This window comes from Propithecus coquereli, unplaced genomic scaffold (genome assembly GCF_000956105.1).
Source record: "Propithecus coquereli isolate 6110/MARCELLA unplaced genomic scaffold, Pcoq_1.0 Scaffold193, whole genome shotgun sequence".
NCBI lineage: Eukaryota > Metazoa > Chordata > Mammalia > Primates > Indriidae > Propithecus > Propithecus coquereli.
Window position 1 is genome coordinate 3432625 of NW_012144190.1, and position 23771 is coordinate 3456395.

Genomic DNA, 23771 nt, shown 5'->3' on the forward strand with positions numbered 1-23771 from the left:
GGTGCAGCTGCTGCTAGCCGGCCTGCCTGTGCGTTTCCAGTGCGGCGTCCCTGCGTCTTTGTGTGTGACGTGTACGTGTCCCCGTCTGCTGGTGGCTGTCCACCTTTGTATGTTATGTGCTTGTCTATGAGGGTCTCTGCGACGTATGTCAGCTGTGTGTGGACTGCCTGTGCCTGACATCTGCATCTTAGCGTGTAGCACACGTGTCCATGCGGGTGGCATGTCACAGCGGTGTCCGAGCCAGGCACCGTGGGCCCTAAACCTCCCCCCCCAAGTGTGTACCCGTCCCTGTCTGTTCCTCCCCCTCCCCTCTCCTCCCCTCCCTCCCCTCCCTCCTGGCAGCCAATGCTACGGGGGAGCCAGTTGCCATGACGACGCTCCATCCTCCCTCCATCCTCCCTCCTCCCACCCTTCCTTTGACAGGCTCTCTGCTCCCCCAATCCCGGCCGCCCTCGGAGGCGGGGCCCTCATTCTCGTCCCCCCCATCCTACCCTCTCCCCCCACCCCAGCAACCCCAGCTCCCCAGCTCCTCTCCTCTGTCCGCCTCTCCATCCCTTCATCTGTCTGTCCCTTCAAAGAGGGGGAGGGGGGTACCTGAGCCAGTAAGCAGCCCCTCCCTCTCCCTGTCCTGCGTCTCCTGCCCCTCTCCTGGGCCGGGAGGAGGCCAGGGTCGCGCGGGTCCCCATGGCTGGGGGCTGAGGGCCCGCCCCCCCCTCCTCCCCAGCCGCCACCACCTTCACCTCCCTTCCATCCTCGACAAGATGCCTGCTCCCGGCGCCCTCATCCTCCTTGCGGCTGTCTCCGCCTCCGGCTGCCTGGCGTCCCCGGCCCACCCCGGTGAGTCTGTCGGGCCATCCGTCTGTCCAGCGGCCCCCACCCCCACCGCGGCTGCCTGCCCAGGGTCTGTCTGCGGGGCTCCTGCTCCGTCACCTGGGTGCGCGTCTTCCCGCAGCCGAGCGGGGCCTGGGGAGCTGCGGGGATGCTGCCGCTGTCAGCTGGGCCTTTGCGAGGGAGGCTGGGGGCTGGGTGGGGAGGGGGTCCGTTTGGGCAACATGTGTGTGTGTGCACACATGTGTGTGTGCAGGTGTGTGCAGGGAGCCGGGGAAAGACGGGGCCTCTGAGAGAATTGGGGGCAGAGGACGAGAATACTATTTCCAAGGGGAACACAACACAGGAGGCTGTCTCTGGCTTCAGGGGAGATCCAGGGCTTGCGGAGTTCCCTTCTCGGGGTCTTGGGATGGCAATAGTAGATGTGTGTGTGCACCAAGCGTCCCTAAAAGAGAGAGGTCTCAACCTCGTCTTACTGGGGGGTTCCAGCATGGGGCAAGAATCTTCTCCCAGCCTGCAGTTAGGAGATCATCCTCTTCTGCAAATAGGGGGTAATGAGGCTGTCCATGGGAGCGTATTTTAAATTCTGCAAGCTCCAGGCCTCACTATTACTCCTCCTTCCCTCAGTCCTCACTGGAATTAATCTAAACCCAGAGTGAGGGGATGGGGTGGGGTGTGTGTGTGGGGTCCCAGATTGGGCCGGGAGGAGGGACCCCACCCCCAACCCAACCACTTGGGAAGGCCCCAAACTACAACACCCACAATGCCCCAGGCCATCCGGCTCCTCTGCCAAGAGGCCCTTGGTTGCAGAGCATCATGGGAGTTGTAGTCCAAGACGGGCCAGGATGGTGGGGGGCCTGGAGTCCAGGAGCCAGGGTCTCGAGGCCAAGACCCCAGCCCAGCCCTGTGCCCACAGATGGATTCGCCCTGGGCTGGGCTCCTTTGGCTCCTCCCTACGCCGTGGTCCTCATTTCCTGCTCCGGCCTGCTGGCTTTCGTCTTCCTCCTCCTCACTTGTCTGTGCTGCAAACGGGGCGATGTCGGCTTCAAGGTAAGATGCACGAGGGAATTCAAGGTGGGGACAGGACTCCAGCAAGGTCTTTTCCCCCAACCCCGGAGGCTGGTGAGCGAGGGAGGACAGTAAGTCCCAGAGCACACTGTAGCCTGAAGTTATGGCAAGATCTGGAGCCTTGGGGTGTGGAGACTGCAGATGGAAGTTGGGCTGGGATTGGGGGACAGTTACGAGACTGATGAGGGGACATACTTAAGAGAAGGACGATGGCGTGTCTCTCAGCCCTGTGTTCTCCCACCCCCTACTCCTCCCGGCCCCAGGAGTTTGAGAACCCTGAAGGGGAGGACTGCTCCGGGGAGTACACTCCCCCAGCGGAGGAGACCTCCTCCTCACAGTCGCTGCCCGATGTCTACATTCTCCCGCTGGCTGAGGTCTCCCTGCCAATGCCTGCGCCGCAGCCTTCACACTCAGGTACCGCACCACACCCTGACCAGGGTCCCCTGGTCCCATGGGGCAGGGCGGAAGGCCCTGAGTGTCTTCCTTCAGGGGCAGGGAGCTGAGACCAGGGGCGGCTGATGGGACAGGCATGGGAGGGAGCCCCAGAGTCTTGGAAGTAGCCTGTAGGGAGCAGTCAGAGATCATCTTGGTGGAAGCCCTTTCTTAATCCAAAACCAGATTTGGGGATTCTTGTGGGGCAATCAATGGTGACATCAACCTAGCTCTCACTCTCAGAGGCAGCCAACGGGAGGCTGCAATCACATCATAGGCTAGCAGGATGCCAACGGGAAGGACTGATTGGAGGCTGGAATCCTGTGGGCAGCCAATGAGGAGGCTGAGATTCTGACATGGAATGTTGGAGGCAGCCAATGAAGAGATTGGTGTCTGCTTGGCTCCCAGTCCCCACTGAGCTGGGGTGTGCTGGTGGCACTTGGGAGGGGAGAGAGGCTCAGGGGCTCCCCGCTCTTGCCCTCCCCAGACATGACCACCCCCCTGGGCCTTAGCCGCCAGCACCTCAGCTACCTACAAGAGATTGGGAGTGGCTGGTTTGGGAAGGTGAGTGCGGCAGGGGGTGGGAGGTAGGGCTCACACAATCCTGGGCTGTCCTGTTCTGTGTCCACCCCCTGCTCTCACCACTTCTCATCTGTCCCTGGCCTCCTCCCCCTGCCCCCTCAGCCCACCCATCCCCCCTCTGTCCGCCTCTCAGCCCCTCCCGCCCACCCCATACCCCCCGCATCTGTCGGTCAGCACCTCCCTCCTCACTCCATTGACCACTCCGCCGCGCCACCCGGCTCTCCACGCGTCCGTCCGTCTGTCCATCCTTCCATCCGTCCCTGCGTCCATCGGACTCTGGGCCTGTGAGTCTCTCACCCCACGCCTGGTGGGGGATGAGGGTGGTGGGACGTGAAGGGGGAGGCTGGAAAGGAGGAGGCAGCTGGGAGCCATGGGGTGGGGTGGAGCTGGTCCCCAGGGGATGGGGATGGGGAAATGACTCTCACTCACCCCTGGGTGCCCCTTGACCAGGTGATCCTGGGAGAGATTTTCTCCGACTACACCCCTGCCCAGGTGGTGGTGAAGGAGCTCCGAGCCAGCGCGGGGCCCCTGGAGCAGCGCAAGTTCATCTCGGAAGCACAGCCGTACAGGTACTGGAGGCTTCTCAGCCGGCATGGGCTCTGGAGGCCCAAACTCCAGGTTTGCACCTCACAGGGGTCACTTGTGGGAGTGGAAGGAGCACAGTGTGGAGTCAAACCTGGAATCTACCTCTTCCTGGCTGTGCAACTGTGGCATGAGGATTTCCCTCCAGGTTCTTCCTGGGGACAGGAAGAGAGGCAGCATGTTGGAGGTGGGGGGAATACAGAAGCTGAGCTAGTGGCCCATCCCCTCCACGCTGAACCTCAGGATCTTCATCTGAAAGGGAGTCCAGGAAGCCCGAGTATCCTCAAGAAGAAGGCAGTTGAGAGGATGCGAGATTCCCCTGGGTTAAGTGCCGGCTGCTGGCTGGTGGTTCCCTTCCTCAGGCTGCTGCATGGGGTGAGGAAGGCTAAGAGTAGAATCACAGAGCAGGGCCCCAAGCACGTGCCCAAGCAGGCCATTGAGGAGCTGTCCCGTACCCCCCTGCCCGCTGCTACATTGTGAGGTCTGCCCCCTCCCATGCTTGGTCTCCCTTCCACTCCAAGGGCTCCTAGAATGAGGCCTAGATAAACATTTGTCAGATAAATGCCTCATGAGGTAGTGAGTTCCCGGTCACAAAAAGGGTGTGTATGCACAGATCTCTTATCAGAACAGTCGTAATCGTGGGGTTTACCCTGACAGACACAGACACTGGATTTTGGCACTTCCTTGCGCCAAAACCTCCCATGGCTCCCTACTTCCCACAGGACAAGTCCCACTCTTCCCCACAGCTCACAGGCCCTGCACAGTCTGACCCTGTTCCCTTCCTGCCACTGCCCCTCTTACTGACTCTCCCACATATAAGCCTCTACCCTGTCGCCCGGCCTTTGTCCTTGGTATCTCCTCTTTCTAGAATATCACTCCTTGCTCAGCCCCAGCTTTGAACTGGGGGCTCCATTCCCCTACTCAGGTCTCCGCTCAGAGGGGCCTTCCCTGAAACCCCACTCCCATCTAAGGAGGGCCCAGGGATGCTGTGTTCTCCATAACATGGATCCCAGGTTGTCATTATTTTATCTTTTTACTTGTTTATTGCCTGTCGCTCCCTAGACCCAGGCTGGCAACCACTAGCCACATATGGCTCTTTAAATTGAAGCTCAATCAAATCAAATCAAATTAAAAACTCACTTCCTCAGCTACACTCACCATATTTCAAGTGCTCGACAGCCACGTGTGGCCAGTGGCTCCCATGTTGGATAGTGCAGGTCTAGAATATTCCACCTTCACAACGTTCTGTTGGACAGCACAGGTCTACACGGGCAGCTCAGGGTCCATCTTGTCCCCTGAGTACAAGTGTCATCGGCCCTCAGTAGACATTTGCTCAGCAAGCCACGGACCTGAGATCAAATCCCAGCTTTGCCACTGTTATCAGCCGTCTGACCCTAGGCGAGTCACTTCACTTCTCTGAGCCTCTGTTCCCTTCTGGATCCAGCGAGGATCAGCGTGCTACCTAGCAGGGGTGTTGAGAGATCTGACAACAGAGTGGCTGACCGAGGCTCAGATTTGCAGGTGTGCAGCCAACCCAGGCTTCCTTCTATTTCTGCCACCCTAAATCTCCCACGTTGGGAGCTGTAGCCATGGTTCAAGCCCCAGCATGTGGCGATGCTTTAGAAACACTTTGTTGCGTGATCCTTCTACCAAGCAGGGACGAGAGGCACTGTTCTCCCAGGCGGAGAAGATCACACTGAGTACACAGGAGAGCTGGGGTTAGAATGCAGGCGGTGAACAGCTGGGGCCTGGGCACTGACCGCCCACAGTGCACGCATGACCCCTGCCTCCCGCCAGCCCCCAGCAGGAAAATAACTTGCTGCGCACCTACTCCTGGCCGAGCTCTGGGCTGCAAGCCTGAAATGTTAGAATCCTCCCACAGACCCCCAGGCCAGGTACTAGGGTAAAGTCCTTCAATCCATATGTTTTTATTGAGCATCTACTAGTCTAGGCACTGGGGACACAGCTGGGAACACGACACCCCAAATCTTTGTCCTAATAGGCTCACCACCTAGCGGAGGAGACACACAATAAATAAAAGAAGACGTACATTTTAAGAAGAGAAAATATCAGACAATGCTAAGGACCATGAGGCCATGAGGCGGTGTGATATAGATGGGCCATTGGACAGGGTCATCCGGGAGGCCACGTTGACTAGGAGGAAGCAGCCATGCAAAGCATTGTGGGAAGTGTATTCCAGGCAGAGAGAATAGCAGGCACAAAGGTTGTGAGACAGGAATAAGCTCGCTGAGAGTGAGCAGGCTTGCAGATAGTTAGATGGCAGGGCAAAAATAAAATCAAACATGTTATGATGTCAAAATAAAAACAAGAGCAATAGGTAGGATCTCTCATTGCGTACCAGCTTCTCTTGGATCTCATGGAATTCCTCTCCAGTCTGAGGGAGTTACTATGACTGTCCCCATTCTACTGATGAGGAAAACTGAGGCAGGGAGAGGGGAAGTGACTTACCTAAGATTACATACCTAGGAAAGTGGGTGCCAGGAGACTCTTACCTGCAGTGGGAGGGTAGAAGAGGCGTATCCAGCCCAGCACTAGGGGGCAGGGAAGTCTCCTGGGGAGATGATGTTGGGGCTAGGCCTGAGGGGCAAGGAGGACTTCCGTGAGGGAAGGGCATTCTCCAGACAGAGAACTGTAAGTGCGAGGCCCAGAGTCTAAGCCGAGGCCTGTGTGTTTGGGAAAACGTCCATGGGTGAAGCGATGCTGGCCGGCTTGAGGGCAGGAGATGCCACAGAGCCGGGGCTCTCTCCTAGAGTGCTGGGGAGCCACAGAGGGCTGTGAGTCGGTGAATGGCAGGTCGGGGACAAACAGAAGGGGAGAGACTGGAGGCACGGAGGCAGGGACGAGGCTTGAGCCAGGGCTGTGGGATGGAGAGGAGGGGACAGAGAAGAGTCAGGGGCAGGAATGAAGGGAGGGATGGGTGAGGAGGAAGGAGAGGCAAGGAGGTGCCTGGGGGTTTGGCCCCAGGAGCAGGTGGTACGGGCAGCCCTGAGGTAGGGGCCTGGGGAAGGAGCAGGGCGTGGGGTGGGAAGAAAGATCCAGTGAGGAGACTGAGACCAGAGAGGCTGAGGCTGCAGTCTGGTTCTGCTGGGGGGTTAGCATGGGATGCAAGGGGCTGCCCCCCTCACCCAGACACTCCCCACCCCCAGGAGCCTGCAGCACCCCAACGTCCTCCAGTGCCTGGGCCTCTGTGTGGAGACACTGCCCTTCCTGCTGATTATGGAGTTCTGTCAACTGGTGAGGGTCTGGAGGTGTTGCGGGGGGCAGAGTGGGGAGCTGGACGGGGCGCGGGAGGGGGGCAAGCCCACAACCCCAAGACTCTGGCATCGTCATCATCACAGAGACACCTGTGTGGCCTGTGCTAACATTTCTGGAGTGCCTACTGTACCCTTGGCCCCCCTGAGCTAGCGGGTGAGGTGGGTTCTGTTATTGCTCCCTTCAAACAGCAGGGGAAACTGAGGCTCAGAGGGGCTACCCACACAGAGCAGAGGCCGCCCCCATCCTTGCTGCAGACTGGCTGGTGGTGCTGACTCTTCCATGCCTTCCTCCCAGGGGGACCTGAAGCGTTACCTACGTGCCCAGCGGCCCCCCGAGGGCCTGTCCCCTGAGCTACCCCCGCGAGACCTGCGGACACTGCAGAGGATGGGCCTGGAGATCGCCCGCGGGCTGGCGCACCTGCACTCCCACAACTACGTGCACAGGTGGGCAGCCCAGTGAGCCACAGGGAGGAGCTACTAAGGAGAAGGGGGAGGGAGGGGAGGCCGCAGGGGAGGGGCTAAAGAAGGAGAGAGTGATGATTGGCTGACGTAAAAGAGGGGACCCAAGGAGAGTCAGGAGGAGGAGTCAGGAGAGGAGGCAGAGTCAGGAAAGGAAGAGGGTTGAGAGGGGGAGGAGCCAGGAGGTGAGCGGGAGGAGTCAGCAGAGGAAGGGAGGAGCCAGGAGAAGGGTCAGGAGCAGCGATGGAGGAGTCAGGGGAGGAGGAGAAAGGGAAGGAATCAGGTGTGAATGGATCAGGGGAAGGAGGAGTCAGGAGAGGAAAAAGCCAGGCGAGGAGGGGGAGGAGTCAGCCAAAGGGGAGGAGTCAGGAGAAGAGAGGAGGGGCCGGGAGAAGGGCCGGGAGAAGGGGGGGGCAAAGGCGGAGTCAGGGAAGGAGGAGGAGTCAGCCTGAGGAGGCGGGGCAACGGGGCCGGAGAGGCGGAGACAGAGCTGTCAGAGCGAAGGGGAGGAGTCAGAGAGGAGCCGGCGGAGCCTGTCGGGGGCGGTGCTGCCCCTGCGCTCACCTCAGGCCTCCCCGCCCCCAGCGACCTGGCCCTGCGCAACTGCCTGCTGACCTCCGACCTCACCGTGCGCATCGGAGACTACGGGCTCGCCCACAGCAACTACAAGGTGGGGGCTGCCCTCCGTCGGGGCGGGGGCCTGTGGGGGTGCTCTGAGCCGCCTGACCCCGCCCTGGCCCGCCCCCCAGGAGGACTACTACCTGACTCCGGAGCGCCTGTGGATCCCGCTGCGCTGGGCGGCGCCCGAGCTCCTCGGGGAGCTGCACGGGACCTTCATGGTGGTGGACCAGAGCCGCGAGAGCAACATCTGGTGAGGACCAGGAAGGGGGAGGGTCACTAGATGCCACTGGTTCTGCGGATGGGGAAACTGAGGCCCGGAGGGACAGGCCCCTGGTGGGTCAGGGCTGGGCTCTGACCCCTCTCTGCCCCTCTGCTCCCCGCAGGTCCCTGGGGGTGACCCTGTGGGAGCTGTTTGAGTTTGGGGCACAGCCCTACCGCCACCTGTCAGATGAGGAGGTCCTCGCCTTCGTCGTCCGCCAGCAGCACGTGAAGCTGGCTCGGCCGAGGCTCAAGCTGCCCTATGCAGACTACTGGTGAGGGCCCCCTGCCCCAGGACCCCTGACCCCCTGCATCCCAGGCAGCATGGTCCCAGCACCCCGACCTCGGTTCCCACACCACTCACAGTGTCACTCGCTCGCCTTGCTAAACCCCTCAAGAATGAGGAGGGGACAGCCCCAGCCCCTCTGCCAGCATCTGCTACTTGAAGGGTGGAAACTGAGACAGGGAGTGGCAGAGCTGCGATTTAAACCAACGTTTAACTAACTCTGAAAAACTCTTGTGGCTTACTTGTCTCTGATTCCAAAACTGACAGTGCAAACAGGGACACCACCCTGGCCATCATTTCCTCACATCTGCCTTGCTGTCTTCTCTTCCTGCATGGTCTCAATATGGCCCCCACCCTGTTACCCCTCTCCGAATCTCTGCCCTCCTCTGTTACTCCCTTTCTGGGTCTCTGTCTCCATACCTGGGTCTCTATCCCTTTCTCTGGGTCTCTGTCCCCTCCCTGGGTTTCTGCCCAGCTCACTCCTGTTCCCCTTCACTCCAGGTATGACATCCTGCAGTCCTGCTGGCGGCCACCTGCCCAGCGCCCCTCGGCCTCTGATCTCCAGCTGCAGCTCACCTACTTGCTCTCTGAGCGGCCACCCCGGCCCCCACCACCGCCACCCCCACCCCGAGATGGTCCCTTCCCCTGGCCCTGGCCCCCCGCGCACAGTGCGCCCCGCCCTGGGACCCTCTCCTCGCCATTCCCCCTTCTGGATGGCTTCCCTGGGGCTGACCCTGATGATGTGCTCACAGTCACCGAGAGCAGCCGTGGCCTCAACCTTGAGTGCCTGTGGGAGAAGGCCCGGCGTGGGGCTGGCCGGGGCGGGGGGGCACAGCCCTGGCAGCCGGCATCCGCGCCCCCAGCCCCCCATGCCAACCCCTCCAACCCTTTCTATGAGGCGATGTCCACGCCCAGCGTGCTGCCGGTCATCAGTGCCCGCAGCCCCTCAGTGAGCAGCGAGTACTACATCCGCCTGGAGGAGCACGGCTCCCCACCCGAGCCCCTCTTCCCCAATGACTGGGACCCCCTGGACCCAGGAGTGCCCGCCCCTCAGGCCCCCCAGGCCCCCTCCGAGGTCCCCCAGCTGGTGTCCGAGACCTGGGCCTCCCCCCTCTTCCCTGCGCCCCGGCCCTTCCCGGCCCAGTCCTCAGGATCAGGCAGCTTCCTGCTGAGTGGCTGGGACCCCGAGGGCCGGGGCGCTGGGGAGACCCTGGCTGGAGACCCTGCCGAGGTACTCGGGGAGCGGGGCACCGCCCCATGGGCAGAGGAGGAGGAAGAGGAGGAGGAGGGCAGCTCCCCAGGAGAGGACAGCAGCAGCCTTGGGGGTGGCCCAAGCCGCCGGGGCCCCCTACCCTGCCCCCTGTGCAGCCGAGAGGGGGCCTGCTCCTGTCTGCCACTGGAGCGGGGGGACGCCGTGGCTGGCTGGGGGGGCCACCCTGCCCTTGGCTGTCCCCACCCCCCAGAGGACGACTCATCCCTGCGGGCAGAAAGGGGTTCCCTGGCCGACCTACCCCTGGCCCCCCCTTCCTCAGCCCCCCCCGAGTTTCTGGACCCCCTCATGGGGGCGGCGGCGCCCCAGTACCCCGGGCGGGGGCCACCTCCCGCTCCCCCCCCCCCCCCGCCACCTCCTCGGGCCCCCGTGGACTCGACTGTATCCCCCGATCCTCCTTCGGCCGTGGCCAGTCCCGGTTCAGGCCTGTCATCTCCGGGCCCCAAGCCAGGGGACAGCGGCTACGAGACAGAGACCCCTTTTTCCCCCGAGGGAGCCTTCCCAGGTGGGGGGGCGGCCGAGGAGGAAGGGGTCCCTCGGCCGCGGGCTCCCCCCGAGCCACCCGACCCAGGAGCGCCCCGGCCACCGCCAGATCCGGGTCCGCTCCCGCTCCCAGGGAACCGGGAGAAGCCAACCTTCGTGGTTCAAGTGAGCACCGAGCAGCTGCTGATGTCCCTGAGGGAGGATGTGACAAGGAACCTCCTAGGGGAGAAGGGGGCGACCGCCCGGGAGACAGGACCCAGGAAGGTTGGGAGAGGCCCCGGGAACAGAGAGAAAGTCCAGGGCCTGCACAAGGACCCGACAGTCCTGGGCAACGGGAAGCAAGCCCCAAGCCCGAGCCTCCCCGTGAACGGGGTGACAGTGTTGGAGAACGGGGGACAGAGAGCCCCGGACATCGAGGGGAAGGTGGCCATCGAGGAGAAGGCGGCCATCGAGGAGAAAGCAGCGGAGAATGGGGGCCTGGGGTCCCCAGAGAGAGAAGAGAAAGTGCTGGAGAATGGGGAGCTGACACCCCCAAGGAGGGAGGAGAAAGTGCTGGAGAATGGGGAGCTGAGGTCCCCAGAGGCCGGGGAGAAGGTGCTGGTGAATGGGGGACTGACACCCCCAAAGAGCGAGGAGAAGGTGTCAGAGAATGGGGGCCTGAGATTCCCCAGGAACACGGAGAGGCCGCCAGAGACTGGGCCTTGGAGAGTCCCAGGGCCCTGGGAGAAGATGCCCGAGAGTGGGGGTCCAGCCCCCATGACCGAGGAGCCAGCCCCGGAGACCTCGCTGGAGAGAGCCCCTGCACCCGGCACAGTGGCCTCGTCCCAGAACGGCGGGGAGACAGCCCCTGGCCCCCTTGGCCCAGCCCCCAAGAACGGGACACTGGAACCCGGGACCGAGAGGAAAGCCCACGAGACTGGGGGGGTGCTGAGAGCCCCCGGGGCTGGGAGGCTGGACCTCGGGAGTGGGGGCCGAGCCCTGGTGGGCACGGGGATGGCCCCCGGCGGCGGCCCCGGAAGCGGCGTGGACGCAAAGGCCGGATGGGTAGACAACATGAGGCCACAGCCGCCGCTGCTGCCGCCACCACTGGAGGCACAACAGAGGAGGCCGGAGCCAGTGCCCCCGAGAGCCAGGCCGGAGGTGGCACCCGAGGGAGAGTCCGGGGCCCCAGACAGCAGGGCCGGCGGAGACACGGCACCCAGCGGAGACGGGGACCCCCCCAAGCCCGAGAGGAAGGGCCCCGAGATGCCACGACTGTTCCTGGACTTGGGACCCCCTCAGGGGAACAGCGAGCAGATCAAAGGTGAGGCTGGGGGAGCACAGCAGAGGCCTGGCTCCTTCCGAGGTGGGTGAGGTGTGTCCTGCGGCTGAGGGTGTGGGTCAGGCTGGTGGTGACGAATGCAGACCCTGGAGCCACACCATCTGGGCTCACATCCTGGCTCTGTCCCTTGCTAGCTCTGGCCTTGGGCAAATCTCCTTACTGCTCTGTGTCTCAGTTTCCCCATCTGCCAAAAACAGATGACAAGGTAGCACCCACCTCTAGGGTCGTTGTGAAGGTCAAATGAGTTAGGACTTCCAAAGCACTTAACCCAGTGCCTGGGATTCAGTAAGCACCTGATTTTATTATTGCCACCATTCCTGCACACCAGGGATCTCAAATGCAGATGCGCACAGGGGCCAGGCAGGACAGGGAAATGGACGAAGTGGGCTGGCGGAGGTAGGGTGGGGACTGGGGAGAAAATGCCTTGTCTAGAGGGGGCAGCCACTACTGAGGAATGCCCACCCCGGTGTTGTCGAATCTGCTACTTTTCCCTTTTAAACCAGAGCTCTGTGGTTTTTTTAACTGGTTGCAACCAATTCAAAGGAAGCCTGCCTTTTGGAGGCCAGGCCCCCCCCACCCCGGCTGCCAGGATGGTTTAAACTTTCCAATGAGCTAAGACATGTATCCAGCATGCCAGGCCTTCTGTGTGCCAGGCCCTGAGCTACCCAAGGGACCCAGGGAGCCTCATACCCTGCCCTGCCCTGCCCAACCCACCATGGGACTGGCGAGCTGGAAGGCATTTCACAGAAATGCCTTCTGTGAAAACTGAGTTTTGGCAAGAACACAGGAAATGTTTTGCCACAGAGGGAACTATTTAAGAGAGTATAAATGGAGGGTAAAGGTAAACAGCCTCTGTTTAGATGTGGACATAGGGTTTATGGTCCCACCAGAATCTCTGCGAGGCCTGATTTCCTTAATACTGGTATGAAAGTTCCAAATGGCTGGGTCCTGTTTTATATCGACAACCTCATAGCCACACTTGAGGAAGGGTTCTCGTCTCCACCTACTAGAGCAGCCTGTGGCTCAATGGGTAAGGGTCAGGCAGGAGACTGAACACAAGACTTTCCTTCCTCAAAGCCCTCAGTGGTAGAGCTCCACCACTTCCTTGAGATTGTTTTGGGGAATTTGTGACCAGCTGTGTCAGGAAAGACCCTAGGCAGCATGAGAATGTTGGGGGATGAGCAGCTAAGATGCCTCAGAGGATATGGGTTGGATTAGGGTTGCTGGGTGAGGAGAGGCAGGGAATGGCCTCCTTTTTTTCTCACTCAGTGAACCCCTATTCATCCTTTAAGACCCCATCCAAATTTCCCCTTCCCTGGAAAGCCTTCCTGATTTCTAAAGGTTGTTGCCCTGTCCTTTATCTGGGTACCCACAGCCCCTGATAGCTCCCTCTATGCAGCATCCCCCATAACCCCATCACCCTGAGATGGTTGGCCAGGGAAGGCCTCAACAAGGTGACTTTTGAGCAGATGTGAAGGAAAGGAGGGGGTGAAGCAGGTGGACATCAGGGGGAAGAGTGTTCCAGGTAGAGGGCACTGAGATGGGCACTAGCTTGGCAAAAGGTTAGCGAGACTGGAGTGGAGAGAATGAGGGGAGGAGAGTGACCCTGTCCATATCCATCTTCCTCCCCGCCCCAACCCTGCCCTCCTCATCCCACCACAGCCCCCCACAGGGCCTGGCACACAGTTCGCTTATGCACTAATGCAGGATTGGGTGGCCCCTGTTTATTTGCCCATGAGGAAACCGAGGCACAGAGAGGTGGATCTGTTTGCCCAGGGACACACAGCAAGTGAGCAGGATAGGCTTGGGATTCCAAGCCAAGTTTCCTCGACCAGGGACCTGAAGTCCTTCCCTTCCCAGGAGGTTGAGATCGGGGAGTCTTGGGGTAGAGAAAGGGCCTGTAAATGGTTGGACACCCCAGTTTTGGCAGTGGAGGGCTAAAGAGGGGAAGTACCTTACTCAGTGTCACACAGCATTGTGTGTGATATTCATTAATTCATTCATTAATTCCACAAATATTAACTTAGTACTCCTATGTGCTTGGGGCCTAGAAATTGGCTGTGAATGAACCAGACTCGGTCTGTGTTCTGTGGCGAGGCAAACACTAATGCAAACGCCACAGAAATATAGTTACACACTGAGATAATCTGCGCAGAAGCGCTCAGTGGTATGGGGCTCAGATTGGGTGCTCCTGACCTCCTGGGAGATCTCTGCCGGCTCTGAAAGCCCAGAGCCAGAGGAGAGCAGGACTTGCTTTAGAAAAGGGAGTCCAGGCAGATGAAACAGCATGTGCAAAGGCTTGGAGGTGGGAGGAACGGGGAAGCGGCCCTTGTGGCTGGATGGAGGTCAAGCCACAAGGAGGTGAGGACGGAGACTGGACAGATCAGCAGGACCAGGCACTCGGGCCCCGTGGGCTGTGGAGAGCGTTGGAGCTGTATGCTGCGGGCGCTGGGAGCCGTGGGGAGGTTAAGCACTGAGTGGTGGAGAAAGGCCCCAGTGCAGCCTCCAGTTCACGGAGCGGGTGGGGGCTGAGGCCTCGGCTGTACTGGGGGCTCACCTGAGGGCACACAGCTAGGTGGGAAGGCCTGCCTCAGTTTCCCCTAGGACAGGGGCTCACCGGGTCTCTCCCCTCACAGCCAAGCTCTCGCGGCTCTCGCTGGCGCTGCCGCCGCTCACGCTCACGCCGTTCCCGGGGCCGGGCCCGCGGCGGCCTCCGTGGGAGGGCGCGGACGCCGGGGCGGCTGGCGGGGAGGCCGGCGGGGCGGGGGCGCCGGGGTCGGCGGAGGAGGACGGGGAGGACGAGGACGAGGACGAGGAGGAGGACGAGGAGGCGGCGGCATCGGGCGTGGCAGCGGGGCCGCGGGGCTCCGGGAGGGCACGGGCAGCCCCGGTGCCCGTCGTGGTGAGCAGCGCCGACGCGGACGCGGCCCGCCCCCTGCGGGGGCTGCTCAAGTCTCCGCGCGGGGCCGACGAGCCAGAGGACAGCGAGCTGGAGAGGAAGCGCAAGATGGTCTCCTTCCACGGGGACGTGACCGTCTACCTCTTCGACCAGGTGCGTAACCAGGAAGGGCGCAGCGGAGGGGGCGCGGCCTGGAGGGAGGCCGGGCCCTGAGGGGGCGGGGCCGAGGGCGGGGGCGGGGCCTGGAGCGTTCCTGAGGAGGGGAGGAGCCCAAACCTAGGGCGGGGCGGGACGACGCCTGGAGAAAGGGCAAGGCCAGAGTAGCGGGGCGGAGCCCGGGGTGGGGCCGACCCGGCGAGGCGGGGGCCAGGCTTAGGGAAAGACGGGTCCGGGAAAGGGGGCAGGACTAGGAAGATGGGTTGAGGCCTGAATGTGAGGGCGGGGCCTGCGATGGGGTGGAGCCGAGAGGCTGCGCCGATCCTGGAGCCGGGCTGGGACGGGGCGAGGGCGGGGCCTGCGATGGGGCAGGGGTCTGCAGGGGCAGGAGAGGCCTGGAGAGTGAGGGCGCATCTGGAAGGAAAGGGGGTACTTTGGTAGTCATGTGGCGGAGCCTGGAGAGGCCAGGTAGAAAACGCGTAGAACAGGATTGGGGCGTGGCCTGGATGCTGTGGGCGGAGCCTAGTGAGATTTTGGCCAGAGTTTGCAGACCAGCGTTCTGGTGGCCCTATTGGCTGTGGGGCTGGCTCAGGTTGGGGCGGATCTTATCCACCAGGGAGGAGCCATGGATGGCTAGGCTGCAGGTGGGAATTAAGAGATGCAGCAGGTAGTGTTAACATATTTTGGGGTGGGGTTAGGGATGGGAGGACCTAATGACTGGGGCGGGTTGAGGATTGTGTTCAGAGTAACCCGGGATAGTGTTGAAGAGAAGAAGGCGGGGAGAGGCGGCGCTGACGGACTGGGGCATGTCTAGATGAACCTGGGGCGGGCATACCTGGATGAGATCATGACATGAACGAGAACAGGGTCAAGGGCTGGGGCCTGGGCCACTGAGACAAAGAGGTGGGACTTGGATGGCTGGAGCAGGTCCACTTCTGGGGCATTGCCATCGCCCCCCGCGCGGGATTCGCGCAGGACGGGGTAGGGGTTTGGAGGGCCGAAGGATCAGGTAGTTCTGTGGCCCAAACTTGGACGCCTGCGGCCTAGATCTCAGAGGCAGGTGGGACTGCCTGAGACGGCGCGCGGCTTGCAGAGATCGTGTTGGGTTAGGGGCTTCTGTGGAGGCGCGTTAGGGAGGGAGGAGAGATTCCTGCGGTGGGCTAAACACCTGTGGGCGGGGCTCCGCAGTAAGGTAAGGAGCCTCCGGCCAAGTTGAGGCCCGAGGCTTCGAAGCCAGATTAGGGGCTCCAGCCCCTTCTCCAGACAGTGCGAGTCAGTGATTATAAATTGGGGTGTCTGGAGTTCCAGAAATGTTAGCGGGTTTTGTTGTTTTGGGGGGATGCGGTGGGTGGGATGTAACGGTTGGTCTCCTCTGGCTTCCCCTAATCTGCCTTTACAGGAGACGCCAACCAACGAGCTGAGCGTCCAGGCCCCCCCCGAGGGGGACACGGATCTGTCAACGCCGCCAGCGCCCCCGACGCCTCCCCACCCCGCCACCCCCGGAGATGGGTTTCCCAGCAACGACAGCGGCTTTGGTGAGGGGCGGGGCCGAGTTGGGGGCGGGGTCTGGCAGACAGAGGGGGCGGGGCCAGAGCAGAAGCGGGGCCGGAGGGTGAGAGCTGAAGTCTGGGCTGGGGACACCCGTGTCTGACGGTCCGACGGCTTTCTCTCCTCCCCGCCGCCTCTAGGAGGCAGTTTCGAGTGGGCGGAGGATTTCCCCCTCCTCCCCCCGCCAGGCCCCCCCCTGTGCTTCTCCCGCTTCTCCGTCTCGCCTGCGCTGGAGACCCCGGGGCCCCCCGCCCGGGCCCCCGACGCCCGGCCCGCAGGTATGGTGCTTCAGGCCCCCCGCCCTGCCCCACCTCTGCCCTCTCTGTCGCCCCGTCTTGTCCCCGCGTTTGAATTTCCCTGCCTCTCTCCTCCCAGTCTCTTCCTTCCCCACTCTCAGTCACCACTGACACCCCACCGTCTCTGGAACCGGCTGAGGCCAGGCAGTGTTCATCAGAGGGTCTTGGGCAGGCACGCCCTCTCCCCGAGCCTCAGTTTCCCCTTCCGTAAGGATCCCCCGACTGTGGCCCATCTTTATGCCATCTCTGGGCTCAGACTCTGGCCTGGTACTTGCCGGATCCCGATTCCCACCTCCGTTTGGGGGCACACTGGTCAGAGGCAAGACGAGGAGAGAGGAAACCCGCGTGCTCCCAGCTGGGTAGTGCGGACCAGAGCAGGGGACATGACCAGGGAGTGCGATGACAACCGTGCTCCTGTGCTAAGAGCAGGCCCTCACGCAGACCGTGCACGGTGCTTGCCCCATTTTAATCCATTTAATCCTCACTACGGCCCCGTGGGGTGGATTCCACTCTCGTCCCCATTTACAAAGGAGAAACCGAGGCACAGAGAGGAGTGGGGCGCCGGGATTCAAACCCGCGCTGCGCGGCCTGAGTCCGTGCCCCCTCCAGTAGTCAACATTCGTCAGGTTCCTCTCCTGTGGCGCTTCACATCCGCCAGATCATTAGTCCGCAGCCACCTTGGGAAGGTGTCACGTCACCCTGAGTTTCTGAGTGTGCTGGTGCCAGGCCACTGTCCGGAACGGAGGGCCCAGGCGGGTCTCACGCGGCAGGACCGGCGCGGGCTGGGCTCTCTGCTGCCCCCTGCTGCCGATCCAGAGAACAGCCCCAGCCGTTCGGGGGAACCGAGCTAAGGTAGAAGGTGCAACTGGAGCTTTTCAGGGAGTTTCATTCCTGCTCTCCCAAATCTTGCGTGAGTCCAGATATTGGCCCTGCCATGTCTCAGCTGCGTGACCTGGGGCAAGTCACTTTCGCTCTATGTGTTTCAGTTTCATCATTTGTAGAATGGGAACGATAACAGAATCTAGCTCATAAGATTATTGGGGGGATTAAATGGCTTAATCCTGCTGTGTGTGCAGCACGGAGCCTGGGGGTCTCTAACCATTAGCTGTTACTGCGCTTGATGAAGTACACGTTCCCTGGGCATCCTCCGCGTGCAGGCGCTGTGCTCTGCACAGGGGATTCGGTGCCCAGCGGGAAGGGTGAGCCCTGCCCGGCCCTGCCCTGCACAGACCACACAGTGCCACCGTAAACACAGGACCGCAAATGCAGGGATGCTGAGAAAGCAGATGACAAGAGAAAAGGGCTTTGTTTCCCTGGTAGAAATGTTTTTTAACCAGGACTGGAAGGGTTGGTTGTCATTAACTAGGTGAAGGGGAAGGGGACAGCGTGCAAGCAGAGGGGACAGCTTGCATACTGGGCCCGAGGCAGGACAGAGCTTGCCAGTTCAAGGAACAGAAGGGACACTGATGCGGCCGCGGTTGTTTAGAGAGCATGGGAGGGTGAAGTGAGAGCCGGCAGGGCTGACCAGGTAGGGCTTGGGTGGGCCGAGGGCTAGGACCTTGCCCTGGGGGCACTAGGGAGCCATGGAGGACTATAAACAGGGAGGGGCAGGGGCAACGTTGAGTATAGGAAGACCCCTCTGGGGCCATGTGGGGGCTGTGGAGAGGAGAGTGGAAGCTGGGAGGCTGGGGCCAGGAGCCAGGAGGGAGATGATAGGGAGACAGGGCTGCAGGAGTGGCAGGGTGAGGGACAGGGCAGAGAGACAAAAGGGCAGGAGGGACAGGACTGGGGGCTTACTCACTCTTCACTTGGCTGCATCCTCAGGCCTCACCCCAAATGTCACTTCCTCCCTGAGGCCCCCATCTTGGGGCCCCTGTGAAGACAGGGTGGGGTGGGTTCCAGGGCTTGGGGACACCAGCCAAGTGGTGACTCAGGGCTGAGCTAGCAGGGCCAGCAAGCGAGGATGACTTCACCTTTAATCACCAGGAGAAGAGACGGAGGGCCCAGTCACGCGAAACCCCAAATCCCTTCACTCAGTCAACAAATATCCCTGCTGCAGCGTGGGCTGGGCAGCCGCCGAGCCCGTCTGTCTCCCAGGACGTGCCGTGGAGGCCCAGGCGGGGTCCTCCCTTCCGTGCTCAGGGTGGTTCTGTCCCCTGAGTGAACGTGCGCTGGGTGCTAAGTGATGCTACATATCCCAAAGTCTCCCCGCTCCTTTGAAAAGGAAATGAAGGTCATGCTTCCCATTTAAAGAGGGAAACTGAGGCTCAGGGACAGGGAGGGAGGGCATTGACTTGGCCCAGGTCCCGCAGGTAAGAAGTACAGGGTAGAGAGTAAGCGAGCCTGACATGTGGTCCTCGAGGAGAACCCACACCCACAGACCCTGGTTTTCTGGATCTGTGGAATGGCGGGGTTTTCATTCCAGTCGCGGGAGGGCAGAGGCGTCATCAGGGAAGGGCAGGCAGACAGGAAGCTCTTCAACGAGGTCGGGGGTCATCCCAGAGTGAGAAACGGAAATGAGATTAATGACTGGGCATGAGGGCTGACTGCGGTACTCAAAATGGCTGGGGAATGGCCTCAGAGGAGGGGACGTTGCAGCGCAGGCCTGAGTTACATGGGAAGAGCATTCCAGGCGGCGAGAGCAGCAAGTGCAAAGGTCCGGGGATAGGACTGTGCTCGGAGCATTAGAGGAACAGTGAGGAGGCCTGTGTAGCTGGGGCCAAGGGGAAGAGGGGGGAGGTGAGGACAAAGAGGGCAGAGTGGGTCACAGGGAGCGCTTTGCTGTCACTCTAAGTTGGAAGCCGCGAGCCTGTTCCTCCAGTAATTTCATGTCCCTCTCCACTCTCTCCATGCTCAGGCCCCGTGGAGAACTGATTCCCCGAAGGCCTGACCCCTCTGTACCCCCAGAAGAGGGGTTGAGAGTGGAATCCTCTGTGGACGACGGAGCCACTGCCACCACCGCAGACGCCGCCTCCGGGGAGGCCCCTGAGGCTGGGCCCTCCCCCTCCCCAACCATGTGCCAAACGGGAGGCCCAGGCCCCCCACCCCCCAGCCCCCCGGATGGCTCCCCTGATCCCCCAGACCCCCTCGGTGCCAAATGAGGCAGGAAGCCCCTCGCCCCTCCCTGGAGAGCCACCTTTCTTGGAACTGAAATGAACTCTTTTGGGCCTGGAGCCCCTCGGCACAGCGGAGGCCCCTCCTCGCCTGCTCCTGGCCCCAGACAGGGGCTGCAGGCTTCGGGGACCTGGACCCCCCACCTTGCGTCTCCCCTTCCCCTCCCCAGCCCGGCCCCTGGAGGGGCCTCTGGTTCAAACCTTCGCGTGGCATTTTCACATTATTTAAAAAAGACAAAAACAACTTTTTGGAGGAACGTGGGGCCTGTGTGTATTTTGGGAGGTGGGGAGGGGCGGATGCAGGGAGCGAGTGCCACCCAGAAGTCCCCATCTTCACAGCCCTGTGTGGCAGACTGGACGTCGAGGCTCAGAGGGTGGAAACGCCCAGGCAGCGAGGTTCCGGCTTCGCTGCTTGTCCCGGTCCTGCTCTGGGTCTGCTGTGTGCGTCGCTGGACTTCAGCTGCGGCCTCCACTGACGGCTTCAGGGGCCATGAGCGGCCACGAGGCTTGGGAAGGTGGCAGCCTGCGGTGGTGACCAGGAGCTGTCCTAGGGCCAGGGAGGGGCTGGTGGGGTGAGAGCCCAGAAATGACCTGCTCACACCCACTCTGGGTCACGACAACATCCCACACACCTTGGATCGGCACTTCCGATTCCCCAAAGGTTAGGGGCCGCCTCACTGTCCATGTGGCTCTGCCTCAGTTTACCTGTTTCTCCATGTGACCGGTCACCTCCCTGACATTCTCACCTCTTGTCTTCACCCTAACCACTCTGTCCCTTCACTCTTCCTTGTTTTTGTCCCTTTAGCTGCCTGTCTCACGCTGCCCCAGTTTTGGTCTCCGCCTGATCTGGTGCTTTCTGTCTCCCCGTCCGAGTCGCAGCCTCCTCCTCTTCCTCCGTGTCTAATTCTATGTCTACTTCCATTTCTCTGTCTGAGCTCCTCCCTGCCTGCACTTTTCCTGCCTGTCTGTCTGCCTGTCCCTGTTATCTTTCTCTTATTCTTTCTGCCTGTGCTTCTGTTTCTCAGTTTCTCCTGGAGTGTTTCTGCCTCCGTCTGTCTGTTTCCCTGTGTCTGGCTCTGTCTTTGCATCTCTGATCTCTTGGCCTCGACCTGTGCCCCGTCACCTTGGGACCCGCCCCACTGACATATTTGAGGGATGCAGTTTAGATGGGGGAAGAGGGAAGGGGTAAAGGTGGGGACCCGGTGGGGATGCTAGGGACTCCGGCTTAGGAATTAAGGTGATAAGGGCATTGGGGTCACATGTAAGTCCTGGGGCACTGGGGAAAGGAGTGTTAGAGGATAAGGCGCGAGCCTCTTCCTGATCCTGTCACTGCTGGTACACCTGGTGGTGCTTGAGCTGATCTTGGGACATGGCTGCCCAGGGCGGGTGCTCCATGAACCAAGCCAGGGAACAGGGAGGGCTGGAGCCCGGGGTCTGAGGGAGGAGGGGCCGGGGGCTGGGACCCCTGAGTCTGAGGGGAGGGAGGAGCAGTATGTTAGTTCTCTAGGGCTGACATAAAGCTCCTCAAATTGGGTGGATTAACCCATTTGTTTTCTCCCAGTTCTGGAGGCTAGAAATGCAAGACCAGGGTCAGCAGGGCCGGTTCCTCCTGCGGGCTGTGAAGGAGAATCTGTTCCAGGCCCCTCCACGAGCTTCTGGTGGGTGCTGGCAATCTCTGGCATTCCTCGGCTTATAGATGCATCACCCTGATCTCTGCCTTCATAGCCACACAGCCTTCTCCTTGCCTGTCTGTCCCTGCGTTCAAATTTCCCCATTTTTATAAGAACACACGTCATATTGGATTAGGGCCCACACTAATGACCTCATCTTAACTAATTTTATCTGCAATGGCCCTAAGATCGTATTCTGAGACGCCAGGGGTTGGGATTTTCATATAAATTTTGGAAGGACACAATTCAACCCATGTCTTAGTCCATTTCGTGCTGCTATTAATATAACAGAATACCTGAGGTTGGGGAATTTATAAAGAAAAGAGGTTTAATTAGCTCAGATTCTTTTTTTTTTTTTTTTTTTTTTAGACAGAGCGTTGCTTTGTTGCCTGGGCAGAGTGCAGTGGCATCATCGTAGCTCACTGCAACCTTAAACTCCTGGGCTCAAGCGATCCTCCTGTCTCAGCCTCCTCAGTTGTTGGAACTTTCTTTTCTATTTTCAATAGAGACGGGGGTCTCGCTTATTGCTCAGGCTGGTCCTGAGCTCAAGCGATCCTCCCGCCTCAGCCTCCCAGCGTGCTAGGATTACAGGCGTGAGCCACCGCGCCTGGCTTATTTAGCTCAGATTCCGATGGCTGGAAGGGTCAAGACTGGGCAGGTGCATCTTGTGAGAGCTGCCCTTAGGCTGCTTCCAGTCACTGCGGGGAGCGGAGGGGAGCAGGGATGCGCAAGGAGATCGCAGGGGAAGAGGAAGCAAGAGAGAGAAAACCAAGGCAGACAGACTCTTTTTTACAACCTGCTCTCCATTCCAGAAAGCAAGAACTCGCTCGCCCCGGGGAGGAGGACGGATCAGCCTGTGACCCACCTTCCAACACTGTCACATTGGGGGTCAAATTTCAATGCGAGTTTTGGGGTGCACTTCTCCCCACCCCCGCAGCCAGGCCATCTTGCACCTTCACGGCCTCCTCACTCACCTCCCTGTTTCCACCCTGCTGGCCTCCCAATTATTCTTGCAGCAAAGCGCACCCGCCCAGCTCAAATGTCTTGGAAGAGGAGCCAACAGGACTTTGCTGATGGTTGGGTCAGCTGGTGAACGGTGAAGCTTTGACTGAGATGGTCTAAAGGGAATATTTTAGGGGGAAAATCAACAGTTCTGCTTTGGCCAAATTAAGCTAGAAATGCCTGTGGAGCAGCCAGAGGCCCTCCCACAACCTCAATCCAAACATGTGGCGCGCCTGCTTCATGCCTTTGGAGGGCTCCCGCCGTGCTGAGAATACACCCCTAGTCCCTCCCATGGCTGACCGGGGCCACATCGTCAGCCCCATGCCTGCCCTGGGACCTCGTCAACTGTGCGGTAGCTACGCGTTCATTCCGAGGGGCAGGCAGGGAGGAGCGAGACAGTGCTGAGACCTCCGTTTACCCAGGGACCGTCGTGGGTCGATGATTCCACTTCCCCGGAACCTTTGGGAATTCCACTTTCTCATTTGGAAACTCCATTTCCCACCTGCCCTCAGGGCCTGGCGGAGTCTCGAGGAACTACAACTCCCAGGTAGCCCGAAAAGGGCTCTCCCGCTGTGGCCGCTGGCGCCGCACGGCCTGCCGGGAGCCGCGGGCCCCGTTCGCACAGGACCGGTCACGCCAGGGACCAGGTTGGCGGTGTTGTGCTGCGGGGCCCTCCAGGCCGGCAGTGCCTGTGGCCGAGGGCTGGGCCAGGACAGAGGCCCGAGACCGGCAAGCGCCCCACCCCACCACTGTACTCAACGGGGGCGACACCTTGAGACGCAGTGGCTGGGACCACAACTGGCGCCAGCAGCCCGGGGGCGACAGGCGCGTCTTGGCCCCAGAGCATGCCATGAGTTGTAGTTTCCTCTTACTGAAGGTTCCCCGGCTCAAAGGAGGGCGCGGAGAGTGACCTAGGTCTGCGGGGAGCGGAGGGGAGCAGGGATGCACAAGGAGATCCCCCAGCCAACCCGCCCTTCTCGGGACCCACAGCCCTCGTTCTTTGGAGACACCAGCATATCCCAACCGGAGGGCAAAAGGGCACAGCCCTGAATCCAGGACTCCAGGGCGTCCCGCACCCCAAGACTGCACCTTCAAACAGACGGTCCTCACATTTCTGAGGCTGTCAGATTCCTGGGAAAAGAGATGTTCAAAATGCAAGTCCTCAGCCCTATCTTGGAAATTAAATGTTGTCCAGAGAAGGCTGATCTCATGGGGGCAGAGAAACCTGGCCTAATGGCACCACCCCGCCACCCCAGGGCACCATCTGTGACTGCCCCAGCCCACTCCAGGGACATCCCATCAGCAAAGGCCTTGCACTCGCTGCACCCAGGACCCAGGCCACGTTCTCCTGACACATAGCTCCCTAACTCTCCAGGGTGAGCACCTTTCATAGCTCTTCCAGCTCCGGGTTTCCCGCAAAGCGGTGGGCACAGCTCACAACCCCATCAGATACTATTTGCTGCCCTTTACAGACATGAGCCCCAGGACGGCAAAGATGGGACTCGCCGATACTCTGCAACCAGTCCGCGCTCCTGGCCCCTGCCAAGTGCAACGGCCAAATGGCTGGCTCCACCCACACCTCGGCTCTGTCAACCCTAGGAAATGAGGGGGTCCGCAGGCTG

At 60.8% G+C, this 23771-nt stretch overlaps 1 protein-coding gene across 1 annotated transcript; it reads left to right on the forward strand.

The window, feature by feature from the left end:
- The first annotated feature begins 746 nt into the window (after positions 1-746).
- On the forward strand, positions 747-19465 carry LMTK3 (lemur tyrosine kinase 3). The gene is made up of 15 exons (XM_012643032.1): positions 747-837; positions 1745-1878; positions 2160-2310; positions 2816-2892; positions 3361-3479; positions 6660-6747; positions 7063-7211; positions 7812-7896; positions 7976-8097; positions 8231-8380; positions 8893-11447; positions 14102-14517; positions 15920-16055; positions 16209-16346; positions 19272-19465. Exons 1-15 carry the CDS (start codon positions 762-764, stop codon positions 19463-19465), a joined length of 4590 nt encoding a protein of 1529 aa, XP_012498486.1. The 5' UTR covers positions 747-761.
- Positions 19466-23771: the final 4306 nt, after the last annotated feature.